Source organism: Oscarella lobularis, chromosome 7 (assembly GCF_947507565.1).
Source record: "Oscarella lobularis chromosome 7, ooOscLobu1.1, whole genome shotgun sequence".
NCBI classification, from domain to species: domain Eukaryota; kingdom Metazoa; phylum Porifera; class Homoscleromorpha; order Homosclerophorida; family Oscarellidae; genus Oscarella; species Oscarella lobularis.
The window spans coordinates 2,696,003-2,707,938 of record NC_089181.1 but is presented as its reverse complement, the minus strand read 5'-3'; the positions used below and the strand labels follow the sequence as shown (position 1 = coordinate 2,707,938).

Sequence of the window (11,936 nt, the reverse complement as noted above, 5' to 3'; positions counted from 1 at the left end):
GACAAAATCGCTTTCTTTTTTTTTGGTAGATTTGCCTTTCGTTTTAAATTTGCAGTACACGTTCCCCTGACGTTTCCTCAGGATCGGCCCGTCTATATTTTACAGTCGCTCTACTACGAGCTGAACGGGGAGCCTTACTTCAAAACGTACACTGACTATCCGTATAGTCCCAGATGGACGCCTGAGCACATGGCTGAACGTCTAAGGTGAGGATCTCTCCCTCCACTTCCACTCTCTACCGTCATTCGTCTCTCTAGAATATTTCTGGCTCAAACTGTTCCTGCGTTTCAACGGTCTTCTATGAAAGATGGAACTTTCTAGGGTGTTATTCTAGTAAATTGACTATTTAGTTCAGTCAGTCTCAGTCAGTCGACCGTTTGCGGCTTTTTTTGTTTCTTTCTAATTTACGGTTCTGCATCCAAACGTCTATCTTGTGCGTTTTTGCGTCGACGTCGTAAACGACGATTGAGACACGGAAACAGGGGCGAGTACGTCAAGAATTTTAGGGCAGTCGTCTCGTCCATGGTGCATGTAAAAAGCTTATCTTGCACTGACAGGGGCTTGGTCAACTCTCGGATCTTACCGTCCTTAATAGTGAGAAACTAAAACGGGAAAAAAACAGCTGCACTATTCACTAGTTAAAATTAGGAGGGCCAGGGATTGGCTGACATCGTACCTGTTTGGTATATTTGTATAGGTCAAACGTTACGCTCTTGCTTTCCTCCGAATCGGCTTCGTCTGACATTACTTGTCCACATAAGCTGAAAGTTTCGCCAGGACTCTAAAATCACACGAAAACAGTGCGAGAGGAGATTGCCTGCATATACAAGCACGTCCCACCTCTAAACCGCGGTTGTTAAAGGAGTTGTAGAAATTGAGGAACACCGGATACTGATAGGCCAAAAGTTCTTTCGCGTTCTGGGGCTAGAAGAAAAGGCTACGCTGTCTTTCTTTTATTTATGTACGGAATTTGTGCTTACCTCGTCACTAACGTCGGCCTCGGAAGAAGAGTATTCATCTGACCAATCGTAATCGAATTCATTTTTGCAAAGCGACTTTTTTTCGTCGTCTTCGCTTTCCATTGCATCAGAATCGGTGTCCCACGAATCGGAGTCACTTTCGCTTGCAGCCTCGGCCACCGAGTTGCCTTTTTTCGCCCTCTGCCTTTTTCTCTCGAGTCTTCCCAAGCGATGGCGAAGGCGACGACGATGCTCCATGAGCAAGTTCTGTCCAATTCGGATGCACGGCAAAAAGGGGCAGTAGAAAAAATAAAAGACTCCTTTGAGACAGGCGACGAAACGACTTTGACGACTATCCAACATCCATTTTTTACTCGTTCCCTGAAGGATTCGTGTCTCTGTAATTTCCTTTTCTTGTTTTTCTCCTCCGACACCTTCTTTTTGGGCCGCTTTGCTGGCCTTCGAACAGACATCGAGCGTCACTTTGATTGCACCAAGAAAGACAAAAACGCCGACAAGAAAGAAAAAGCCCGAAAAGAAACCGCTGAACAGGTTCTTGAAGAATTTTCCGATTGCGCCAAACGCTTTTCCGAGCCAACCAAAGCCATTGGACGAATTCGTCGGAGGAGCAATGTCAGTCAAATTGGCGCAATCCATCAATTGGGGGCCGCACTAGATAACAAAAAAAATCAATATTTAAAATAACAATGCAGGAAGTCGCGATTATACTCCAGCCGTGCAGTTGCACGTATTCGGACAGTAGCATGGAGCGGACGTAGAGAAATTAACAACCATCGAAGACATGAACTGGAATTTGACATCGTAAAGCGAAACTAGAATTAACACATTAGGGCAGAGAGATAAACAACTGCAGTAGACACGTTGAGTACCAGTGCAGAGAGAAAGTGTCGCTTTTCGATAGAATTGCTGCAAGATGAAAGTAACGGTTTTGCTTTGACCCGCGTCTATGGTCAGTTTCTTTGCTGGGATTTGACCAATGCCAGCTGAACAGCCGCTCACTGTCACCTACAGTAATTAGTGAAAGTTTCTGCGCCAAATCTCATTTCGTATTACCGTGTAATCAGACATGACTTTTCCTGTATTGAGAACAATCGCCATAAGGCGGCCACCGCTGGAAACTGCTTCAAAATCTTCTGCGTACGCTTCCACGAGACGGCCAGGACTTCTATACAGAAGCAGCTAAGACTGGACTCCGCTGTACCTCTCTTATGGTACCTGTTATATACGAGAACGATTTTTCTGGCGTCTATAGTGAGAACGACAACGCTGTTGTAGTTTTCTGCGGGTCGGAACCGCAAAGCTTCCGGCTCCTTGTATTTTCCCACGAGCTTTGCGCCCGTGAAGTTTCCGTAAAAATCCAAAAAGGACGAACTAATCTTTTTCTTCTTTTTCAGACTCTGCAAACACCCTTGGTAGAAAACAACGGCGGGTGTAGCATGCTCTCTCTCGCTTGTCTCACCTGAGCTTCCGAAAGATAGTGAAACGGTTGCCGTTCAAGACAACTAAAACGAAGGTGCATGAGCGACTAGTGGTGGTCACTAAATAGACTTTACTGTATGTACCTTCCCTTTTTTCTTCTACATCTTGAACTTTGACCGAACTTAAACGCTTTGAAGCTGGCCCCAATTCTGTTGCACGTCTCGCCACGAAAGTCAAAAAGATGCTTATCAAGCAAGAGCCACTCTTTGTACCCCGCCTACCATGCAGCAGCACTCCACAACTCAATCAATTCAATAAAAAAATTAATTCAAATAACCTTAATCCAGCTGTGACGACGACGAGCTCGTTTATTGAGCAAGTACCACTCGGGCCAGACGAGATGCTTGTTTGCGAGATTCTCGAGACGACGCGACACCTGCAGATCGCCGACGTACTCGCCCAACACGCGTCCGTCTTTCGTACGACCTTTCAATCGACTCGGCGAGAGTTGAAACGACCCCGCCGATTTCCAAACGGGAATCGAATCGCCGCCGGCGCTTCGGATATACCGATCAACGACGTCAATTTTAACCGTGATTGTAAACGAGAGAAAAGGTGGCATAATCTCGTAGACGCGATCCCTGCCAACGAGAGATCGACGATATATGCCAACCGCGCGATCGAAGCCCCTTCCCTTGCCCACCATAATGGATCGAAGTCGAGACAGTGAGCGTACGCTTGGTGCGTCACTTTATGGAAAATATGCCAAGAGCAACGACGTCCGCCACGGGCGTAATACTTCTTTCTGTTGTGCTTCTCTGCATAGCTGCAGATGCAGCAATAGCCCTGACTAGCCCACACTTTCTTTAGTTTTCCCGTCTTTCGATCAGTGCTTTCCTTCGTGTACGGCGCTCGTCGATTCTGTTCCTCTTCGGGAACGTGATACCACCACGGACACGCGTTTTTCTCGTCGAACCAGCCCTCCGTGCAACGATCATGGATCGCCTTGCCGCAGCACGGCGCTGAATGACGTTTCTTCACGATCGTTTCAAACGGACGATGATTCACCCTCTGCATGAGAGTATAGACTATGTATACGTACGGCATTTTACTATGCATGCATACCCCTTTATAGATCATCGGATAATTGATTGTCGTCTCGCTCCTTGTGACTTGCACGCGAAACGGCTTTTTTAATTTTACTTCGTCTTCAGTTTTCTCTTCTTTCACCGAATCGACGAGCGCGTGTAAATAGGTCGAGTTGCCTTGACCGCTTTGGGCGGCCAGCGTTACGATGATCCTGTTTTTGCATTTTTTGCTCTTCTTTAGATTGCTGCCTTCCAAGCTGCCGTCGTTGGCGCAGACGAGCATCTTGCTGTTTCCAAGAACCGTCACACCGTTCGCGACGGCTTTACTCCACAATATCCAAATCAAAAACACATTGACAAGCGATTTCATTTCCTTGACCTCTCGAGGACTCTGTGACGTCAGAAAGGCGGGTATGAAAGTCGCAGTTTTTTCACTTTTCCTAGTGATTCCCCTCGCATGTCGTGCTCTCATCTTGGCAAAAGCAAAGCTCGAAGAGTGCGCCAATGAAGGAGACAAGCCAATGCAGTGCACGTCAAAAGGCATAATCGTGACGTTGGCACTCCATAACGAGCAAGTAAAGAAAAAAGAGATTTCCTATCGTTCTATGATCTCGCACGCAGAATAAAACAGAAACGCTAGAAGCCGAGGTCAATGCCGTCTATGATCCAGTGACAAAAGAAATCGTCCAGGTGGCCAAGCCATTTCGAGTCGTTCTGGAGAAGTCCGAAGTTGTCATTCATTATCCCTTATTCGGAATGGGAAAGGAAATAAAAATAAGCTAATTTCATATGTCGGATCAGCCAATATTGCCACTATATAGATGGTGAACAATAAGCCCTACGAAGAGCAAATCGCGACGGGGAAGTGCAAATCTCACTGGAAACACAAAAGAGTGACGTGCGGCTTTATGACGTACAAGAAAACGAAGAAACGAATACTTTACTCGCAGGTAATTAAAACGACTCGGATGCGCGACTTTCGAATCGTCTTTTAGGGATTCTGCTGCTCGTGTGGAGGGGCTTCTAAGGAAAGACATGGCCACCATCAACGAAATACGGCATTGAATAAATGCGGTTTTTGGAAAAAAAAGAAAAGCGCCCACTGCTTGAGACACGACCAGTTGTGGTACCGAATGTACGAACTGACGGCACCCTCGCTGCACTTCAAAATTGTCGCCGAAATCAAGACTCGAGGGAGAGCCGTCCGATACGGAGACGTCGTCATGCCCACGTGGATCCATTCAGAAACTCTGACGCTTTCCCCTTCCGTTCCGGCACTTGCAAGCAAAGACGGAAAGGTAGAGACCCAAATCGAACTGTGTGTGCTGCTGGTTAATTATCGCACGCACTTTCACGCATGCAGGCGCGCATTAAATGGGTCGGAGATTTAGACATTCCGAGCAAGCTGCACGATCTATCTCAAAAGTATTTACTTATACCAGAGGAGAACAGCTTTGGGGAAAAGCCTCACACAGAGGGCAAATACGACAGTCGTCGACACAAGGACGACATCATACAGGTGCGACGCAAGCCGATGGATTGAAATGATTTCTTCGATTTGATAGGCGGGGCCCAAAGAGTGGCTATTTATTGACAAGCATCACTTCGATATCAGCGGAACGACGTGCAATAAAATCGGCGTTTCCTACGAAGCGTTCAAGTTTCAGGACAACAAGTGCTCTCAAAAGAAAAACAGGCAAGCTACGATCGAAATTCCTCCGATTAAGCAAACGTAGCAAACGGTGCCCTCATGAACAGCTGTTTTAGAAATCAGCCCTATCACTTCTGGAACGAAGACAAAGTAAAAATACGACGACGAAATGTCGTTAACTCGACCGTCTTCTTCGTAGCTAAGGCAACTCAAAGGATTATCTACCAAATACTTTCCGGATAGCTTTGGACCGTTTCTCGCCGACAAAGCGTCGGCAGATACTCTAATGATCAAGTACCATCTGGACAGGACGCACTACAGCATGGTGAACCTGTGGTTGGATGCCCACGACGTCGTTCTCGTTTACAAATGGTAAGACGATCGACTGAGACTGCGTCCGCTCGAGTTTGCTTGCACAGGGCTCCAGGAAAAATAGTCGAAGCGTACGTTGAAGACTTCGAAGCTCAGTCGAAAGAGGGCAAACTGACGGCGAGAGTAACGAATATCGGTCGCGTTGCAAATGATTTCACGGTGAGAAGAGCACGTACGCGCTCGATGCACCATCTGATGCCAGTGACTTTTCAGCTATCAGTCGGAGAATGCACGCGAGCCATTGACACGGTGCAGGCGAAAACGCTCAACATCGGTCCGGGACAAACGGGCGTTAAGCATTTTCCCATATTTGCTCACGATTCGAAGGGAACGCTAAGTTCGTGCAAAGGTGAATCTGAATTATCGCGCGGCTCGCCCGCGCACTGACAGATATTGCCGCGGGGTTTTTTAGTCACGCTCCGCGACAGGAAAACCGGGGAGCTATTCGACACGAAAACAGTTGCCTTCAAAACGACAGCCACGTGCTTTGATTTCGGTGCCTGCGGCAACGTCGTGAGTGAAAGAATCGCAGGAAATTCTGACATTTGATATCTTCTCTTTTTTTCAAAATTAAGTGTAACGTTAACAGTTCCCTGTCGTGTGTTCAACCGCCTCCGAAAAGGAAGAGCAGCGGAAACGAATTTCTCGATTTACTCAGAAGATATCAGGTCTACATCTATTTGGTCATTGGAGTCGTGGCCCTTGTCGTTGGTGTTAAAATCGCCGCCGTCATAAAACAACACAGAGCGGCAAAGGGAGCGACAAAGAAAAAGCTCAAATTGACGGAAATCGTCGACGAACTGGGCAACATCATAAGATACGAAAAGTAAGAAATACTGGTGTGCATGGTCTAAGGATAGATACATTTGATCGTTTCTTTTTTCCTCCCAGTGTAAAGCAGGGAAAGAAAGTGCGCCAATTCTTTCTAATCCTCTTCGCCATCGCCTTTTGTCCCCTACTACCGTGTGCCTGGCTTCTGCGCCGAAAGGTAAGAAGGAGAAACGCGGAGGCGAAACGAGCGCGCGCAAGACTACAGAGGGCCCGGAAACGAGCGGAAAAGCAACTCCAGATCGATTTCACGGTGGAGGAGGATGTCTCTTCGGACGAGGAGGAAATTCAAACGATCTAACTTGAACTTGTTACTGCCTGATCCTCTATGGGGTCCCCGGTTAGTTCGTAATCCCTAACGGGGCCCCCGGCTATTTCATCAAGTTTTCGAGCTAACCAGGCTGACCTTAGTCGCTGTCGTTCCGATTCTTCCACGATGTCCCGCCTCGACTCCCACATTTGAAACATTCGCGACGCGGCCCATATAAAGGGCAGGAGCGGAACGTAGACAAAAAAGCAGGCGCCAAATGCGAACTTCATTCTCGCTTGGTCCTCCACGCTGCAAAAACAAGAACAAAGAATGTGACCCGGATGCGAACGTCGACGCTTCTAAAAAACGTCACCTCTCCTTTCGGTCCTCGAAAAGAGCGAGAATGATGCCGTCGACGTCCGTGTGTTCGCAAAACGCCTTTTCGATCCACATCTTAAGCAATCCCATGACGAGAAGCACGACGATCGTCAATATTAGTCGTCCCCACCACTTCGATAGGAAGCGATCGAAAAAGGCCTTCAATTCGCAGTAGATTTTAGTATCGCACTTCTTCGCTGCTCCTGTGATGTTGAGAATGCGCTCGCGCGCTTCCACTTCGCAGGCGAGATCGCACTTGCAGGGACAATGACCCGTGCAATAGCAGGCGGCCAGCGTGCTGAAACTAACGACGACCTTGTCCATCTTGTTGCCTCCCGAATCGAACAGAGTCACTGGAAGAAATTAATTAATTAATTAATTAATTAGATTGCGCACGCGCACTTTCTCTCACCCGTGCACGTGTTATTAGTTGCCAGCGACACGTGATGCCATATTTGGAAAATAAATTTGATTGACATGCCCGGATTAATCGTCTTGATCTGCGCCATGATCTTTGCTATGCCCGTCGAGCATTCGCTCACAGAGACCTACAAATCGGATCAACGTTTTTCGCTTATAAAGGATTAGAGAGTGCTTTACTTGAAAGTCTGCTGATACGTGACCTTTATTGATAATAAGTACTATCATTTTCCCATCTTTTGAGAGGGCTGTAAAGTCTTCAACGTACGCCTCCACTATCTTCCCTTGGGCCCTGTTTGTGCCAGTCAAGACGTGCACGTGCTCTCCTGCCCCCCTGTCCCTTACTGATTCAATATAAAATGAACATCGTCGGCGGCGACGTCGAGAGTCACGACGCTGCTGTGCAAGGCCGGAGACTCGAAAGATAGCGAGACCACGGAGCCGGGCTTGAGTATTCGCGACTCCGAATATCTTCGACTAAATTTGCCGAAATTCTCCACGAAGTATTTACCCGTCTTTTTCGCTTTTTTATATTCCTAAAAGCGTACGGCACGGTATTACTACATTAGGATTCAATTTGAACGCACGTGATCGGTTTCCCACATGGACGTTAGTGTGACTCTTGTGCAGCTGCCCTTCTTCCTCCGGCATTTACCGGGTTGAGACGCAAAACCTTCGTAATAGAGACCGATTCGATTACAAGTCAGTCCGGAAAAATCGACGAGATGTTTGTCAACAAGGAGCCATTCACGCATGCCGTTCTAAACGCACGCACGTACGCATTTACAACAACGATCATCGTTGGTCGATGTATAGTACCTTGACTTGTTTGTGACGAAGGAACTCGGACTCTTTCAATTTGTTGCTGCTATCCATCATCTTACCGTAGGGATCGTGCATCGACGGAACAAACAAGTATTTGTTTGTGAGATCTCCAAAAAATTTAGAAGGCAGCAGATCGCCCACATAGTGAGCCACGATCTGCACAAATAAAATTAATTAAGAAACAGGAAACACGAAAGGTTGTAGCCAACTCGTGGATCAGTCTTGTCGCCGTTGGGATACGTAGGAGATACGGTCACATGTTTGGGTCGGCTCCACGATGCAACGACTCGTCCCGACTTGGTATCGAGTTCCATTCCGAGAAACGTTAGAAGAGTAAAAGTGATGTTAAAATCAAGGACTGGCGGAAGCAGACGATATGCGTTGTACCTACGAATCATCCATCATCGGTGACCCACCCTTAGGCCGCCGATCGAGAAGCGGAATTACCACAGTTGACCAAATCTGAGACAATGAGCGCTGCTTCGTTTGCCCCAAAATTTGCACTTGCCTTCTCGTCCGCGCGTATACCACTTCTTTACTCCACTCGACATGTTGTCTGTGCAGCGACAGCAAAACCCCTGGAAGCGAACGATTTTCTACAGTGCTCGTGGCCGGAGACAGTTGCTGACCTGACTCGCCCAGATCTTTTCTTTCTTGTGATCGTATGCAAATCTGCAAGACGCTTTTTTGTCTTTCCACTTGTCCGAGCACATGCCAATGTTCGCTCTTCCAGCGAAATGTGAATGTTCGAAATATTCGCTAGGAACGCTCTGCATGTCGGCGCGCACAGAGTCAAATGAGCTAACAGGCCGTGCCGTCGTTTACCTTTTCGTACACCAAAGGAAATGTCACGTCAACAGGCGACTTTCCCATAAAAATGCGAAACGGTTTCTTCAGAGACCTAGCCTTGCCTTCAGAATCGCGAACGGCTTTCACGTCGGCGTGTAGCGATTCCGTATTACCCTAGAGGCAGCGTGGTAGCACACGGATTTGGTTAATCTTAGATCGTTTAATATCGCACTTGGCCCGAGCGAACGGTGAGCGTCACAACGAGTTTACTTTGACAATGGGCCCCTTTGCCGTTCACCGGATTGGGAGTCTTGCCGTCGTCGCGACATTTCATTAGCCGACTCTTAGCTAAAAACGTACCGGATCCAAACGGGAAAAGGATCAAAAAGGGGAGAAATAGAGAGACGGATTTCATAACGCTCATTTGTGACGTCACAGGGGGATTGCAACGATTATTTTGGATAATAATTAACTGTCGCTCAAACTATCTTCGGACGATTTTTCGTTGTCCTTCTCCCCTCTCCCTTCGCCGCCGCCGTCGTCCTCGTCGTCTTCGTCGCTACTTCCAAACACGTCGGCGATGGCGGCCTTCTCTTTGGCGGCAATAGCGAATTCCTCTTCCTCTTCTTCTTCTTCGAGCACTGGCGGCTCCAATTGAGCAAGACGCTCGCGCTGAAACCAAATCCCTGAACATCAGTATACAATACATATTATTAATTTTTTACCTGAGCCTTTAGCTCGTCTTCGTTGATGTCTCTATGGTTAACGACGAGAATCGAAGAACCGGTAGATGCCCCTTTCTTCGCTCGCCGTTTATTCAAACGGACTCTAAAGTAAACGAATCTATTATTAGTAGGATAAAATGCCGTCTTTCCGCTCGCCTTGTTTCCAATTCATTGTAGAACACTCCTTCGCCGTCACGTACGAGAAAGAAATAATTTTCCTTTGACGTCAAATATCCGGTATATGACACGCACAAGAGAAGCTCCGATTCCTTACATCAAATCCCTTTGTCGATTTATTTTTCACGCTCCAATTGTACTCGCGAACCATTAGGTATTCATCGCTGAAAATAAAAATTACGAGAGGAGAAATATAATAAGTCAATTCACCCTACGTTTCTGTCTGCTCAGAAATTCGTCCTTGCTTTCGCCGTTTCTCCTTCGTTTCTTTCGTGGGAACAAAAAACCCGACAAACTGTTCCTTTTCGTCGTCTTCCATGCCCCTAAAAGAAGTCAAATAGAGACGATCTTTTTTTGACCTGAGTGCTCATCGTTTTTTACCGTATGGTCGCCTGCGACATTTCTTCGAGTTGTTCCTTCTCGGGGCGACCGGACAGAGCGGGATCCGTGTCGAATACGACGTGAGCGTACGGAAACTTCCACATCTAAAATTAAACATATATATTTATTTAATTAAAAATGAAGAAGTTTCACATCAAAATCTGGTAGGAGAGGCAGGACTTCTTTGGCTGTAACACCCGGTTTAGTGTGATGTCTCAGAACCTAAAATTAAACTTGCAAAAATTATTTGAAAATGATTCATTATTCATTCGTACGGGTTTCTTTGCCGCTTCGAACGATCCCTCAATCGCGTCAATTTGACTCTGCCTATCCTTATAGATGTCCTTTTCTTGAAACATTTTCTTCACGTTATAACCTAATCTAGATTCATAAACGAAAGCGATCAGACGCGTTCAAGCACTTAAGTCTACGAGCCTAGCCATACTTCGTCTCAGGCGTTTCATTGCTCGTTTGAAATCGATTATACTCCGTTGATATGTACTCCGTCTTTCGTAGCCAAGAAACCGATTTGGCATGCTGCCGAGACCTGTAGTAAAATATCAATACAATTATAAAAAGTCGATCTAGTGCATGTATACACTCAGGCCTTTATTTCAATAGGTGTACTTACCTTTTCTTATCTCCCTGAGGTGTGGCCTCCTCTTCAACGAGCATGGCATCAATCTCATCCAAAGCGTCGTGTTTTTCTGAGAAAAATTCGTCTAAGTTTTTCTTTGTCTCTGTTTTCCTCCTGCCTTCTGCTGTTCCGTATGCGTCGAGGTCAATCAAATCGATGGCGTATCCTAGATCGGCTTCTGCTAATAGATCGTGCTTGAAATTGCGTTCGAGCGTCGTTGCGCTGTACTGAACGAATCTGGGACGAAGAGATGGGGAGTCAAGTGAGGGGCGCGGTTGTTTTTTTTCCTCCTTGCTCGCCTGTTCGATTCGAATGGATATGCTAGCGACTTTTTATCAAAGGGAATGTCAGGAAGGGTATTTTTGTGCTTGACGCGGCAAAGGAAGTCGGATCTGAGGAGAGAGAGACGAGGTGCTGTGGCAAAGCGCGTCGCTGCGCTGGTTTTTTCTACCGGCTTGTGTGATGAGACGCCTTGGGACGATCACTATACAAAGGCTGAATGTACGAAGGATACAACTAGCGCATTTTTACCTCTCCTTGGCAACATTTTCTTTTCCTGCAGGATGCATGTCGCGAAAAGATCCCGTTCTCGAACAGCCCCGGATTGGCTACACTGTACACATGGAAAAGTCACTTTGTGCTGTTCTTACACAAGGAAACGAGCGCCAAGTGTTTGAATATGCTCTCGAAGGAGTTGACGCGCACGAGGAGCTGGTCGTCGCACTGAGTCGTTTGAAAGAGGAAAGCGGCGCGGCGCTGACGCGCATGGTCGAAGAGGAGAAAGCCAGAGCGACAAATCCACAAGGTTCTTCTACAGTACAGTAGCACTATTATTTCATAATTTTTATAAAGGTGAAGAAGAGGAGGAGGAGGAGGATCTCGCTGGTCTAGTGGAATCGGATGAAGACGATGAGAAGGCGAAAGAAAAGAACGAAGATAAGACAAACCAGTGCAGTGAGCCTACAAGCAAGAAAGTGAAGAGTAGTTAATTAATTAATTAATTAATTAATCAAAAT

The 11,936-nt window shown here is 46.8% G+C and overlaps 4 protein-coding genes across 9 annotated transcripts; 1 reads left to right on the top strand and 3 right to left on the bottom strand.

The window, feature by feature from the left end:
• Positions 1-18: 18 nt before the first annotated feature.
• LOC136189260 (hapless 2-like) lies at positions 19-4,031 on the bottom strand. 2 transcript variants are annotated; one of them, XM_065977175.1, is made up of 14 exons: positions 3,525-4,031; positions 3,103-3,470; positions 2,737-3,040; positions 2,543-2,676; positions 2,440-2,482; positions 2,196-2,377; positions 2,034-2,145; positions 1,850-1,985; positions 1,689-1,792; positions 981-1,631; positions 841-924; positions 677-781; positions 584-602; positions 19-253 (listed from the first exon to the last, which is right to left on the bottom strand). In XM_065977175.1, exons 1-14 carry the CDS (start codon positions 4,029-4,031, stop codon positions 156-158), a joined length of 2,847 nt encoding a protein of 948 aa, XP_065833247.1. In that variant the 3' UTR covers positions 19-155. The 2 variants fall into 2 exon arrangements, with proteins under 2 accessions (XP_065833247.1, XP_065833246.1); XM_065977174.1 differs by having other exon boundaries at positions 166-602.
• Positions 4,032-4,167: 136 nt separating this feature from the next.
• Positions 4,168-9,424, bottom strand: LOC136189266 (hapless 2-like). Of its 4 annotated transcripts, none has more exons than XM_065977184.1 (13): positions 9,233-9,424; positions 9,037-9,174; positions 8,841-8,981; positions 8,659-8,789; positions 8,421-8,598; positions 8,206-8,367; positions 7,974-8,147; positions 7,732-7,922; positions 7,567-7,678; positions 7,379-7,514; positions 6,962-7,319; positions 6,745-6,897; positions 4,168-4,233 (listed from the first exon to the last, which is right to left on the bottom strand). In XM_065977184.1, exons 1-13 carry the CDS (start codon positions 9,422-9,424, stop codon positions 4,221-4,223), a joined length of 2,079 nt encoding a protein of 692 aa, XP_065833256.1. In that variant the 3' UTR covers positions 4,168-4,220. The 4 variants fall into 4 exon arrangements, with proteins under 4 accessions (XP_065833256.1, XP_065833255.1, XP_065833253.1 ...); XM_065977183.1 differs by lacking the exon at positions 4,168-4,233 and adding an exon at positions 6,626-6,693; XM_065977181.1 differs by lacking the exon at positions 4,168-4,233 and having other exon boundaries at positions 6,626-6,897.
• LOC136189271 (hapless 2-like) lies at positions 4,408-6,728 on the top strand. Its single transcript, XM_065977190.1, has 10 exons — positions 4,408-4,785; positions 4,851-5,006; positions 5,053-5,183; positions 5,246-5,288; positions 5,338-5,510; positions 5,558-5,669; positions 5,724-5,859; positions 5,923-6,023; positions 6,086-6,336; positions 6,402-6,728. Exons 1-10 carry the CDS (start codon positions 4,621-4,623, stop codon positions 6,637-6,639), a joined length of 1,506 nt encoding a protein of 501 aa, XP_065833262.1. The 5' UTR covers positions 4,408-4,620; the 3' UTR covers positions 6,640-6,728.
• On the bottom strand, positions 9,398-11,530 carry LOC136189276 (RNA polymerase II-associated factor 1 homolog). 2 transcript variants are annotated; one of them, XM_065977196.1, is made up of 14 exons: positions 11,452-11,530; positions 11,372-11,404; positions 11,220-11,312; positions 11,039-11,157; positions 10,915-10,990; positions 10,729-10,830; positions 10,559-10,664; positions 10,437-10,505; positions 10,284-10,387; positions 10,118-10,225; positions 10,000-10,066; positions 9,882-9,943; positions 9,726-9,828; positions 9,398-9,672 (listed from the first exon to the last, which is right to left on the bottom strand). In XM_065977196.1, the coding sequence occupies exons 1-14, from the start codon at positions 11,487-11,489 to the stop codon at positions 9,469-9,471; spliced, it is 1,284 nt and encodes a 427-aa protein (XP_065833268.1). In that variant the 5' UTR covers positions 11,490-11,530; the 3' UTR covers positions 9,398-9,468. The 2 variants fall into 2 exon arrangements, with proteins under 2 accessions (XP_065833268.1, XP_065833267.1); XM_065977195.1 differs by having other exon boundaries at positions 10,915-11,157.
• Between the last annotated feature and the right edge of the window lie 406 nt (positions 11,531-11,936).

What these genes read in the sequence shown, in the direction of transcription:
- LOC136189260 (XM_065977174.1), bottom strand. Translation starts at nt 4,031, where the DNA reads ATGCCTTTTGACGTGCACTGCATTGGCTTGTCTCCTTCATTGGCGCAC. An exon ending in GTCGTCACAGCTGGATTAAG is followed by an intron (nt 2,677 to 2,736) that starts GTTATTTGAATT and finishes GCTGCATGGTAG; the next exon opens with GCGGGGTACAAAGAGTGGCT. An exon ending in ATCGTTCTCGTATATAACAG is followed by an intron (nt 2,146 to 2,195) that starts GTACCATAAGAG and finishes GCTTCTGTATAG; the next exon opens with AAGTCCTGGCCGTCTCGTGG.
- LOC136189271 (XM_065977190.1), top strand. Translation starts at nt 4,621, where the DNA reads ATGTACGAACTGACGGCACCCTCGCTGCACTTCAAAATTGTCGCCGAA. An exon ending in GTCGTTCTCGTTTACAAATG is followed by an intron (nt 5,511 to 5,557) that starts GTAAGACGATCG and finishes TTGCTTGCACAG; the next exon opens with GGCTCCAGGAAAAATAGTCG. An exon ending in AACGCTAAGTTCGTGCAAAG is followed by an intron (nt 5,860 to 5,922) that starts GTGAATCTGAAT and finishes GGGGTTTTTTAG; the next exon opens with TCACGCTCCGCGACAGGAAA.
- LOC136189266 (XM_065977181.1), bottom strand. Translation starts at nt 9,424, where the DNA reads ATGAGCGTTATGAAATCCGTCTCTCTATTTCTCCCCTTTTTGATCCTT. An exon ending in GCGACAAGACTGATCCACGA is followed by an intron (nt 8,368 to 8,420) that starts GTTGGCTACAAC and finishes TTATTTGTGCAG; the next exon opens with ATCGTGGCTCACTATGTGGG. An exon ending in CCATGTGGGAAACCGATCAC is followed by an intron (nt 7,923 to 7,973) that starts GTGCGTTCAAAT and finishes GTACGCTTTTAG; the next exon opens with GAATATAAAAAAGCGAAAAA.
- LOC136189276 (XM_065977195.1), bottom strand. Translation starts at nt 11,489, where the DNA reads ATGCATCCTGCAGGAAAAGAAAATGTTGCCAAGGAGAG. An exon ending in GAAAATGTTGCCAAGGAGAG is followed by an intron (nt 11,405 to 11,451) that starts GTAAAAATGCGC and finishes GCCTTTGTATAG; the next exon opens with TGATCGTCCCAAGGCGTCTC. An exon ending in ATGTCGCAGGCGACCATACG is followed by an intron (nt 10,226 to 10,283) that starts GTAAAAAACGAT and finishes GACTTCTTTTAG; the next exon opens with GGGCATGGAAGACGACGAAA.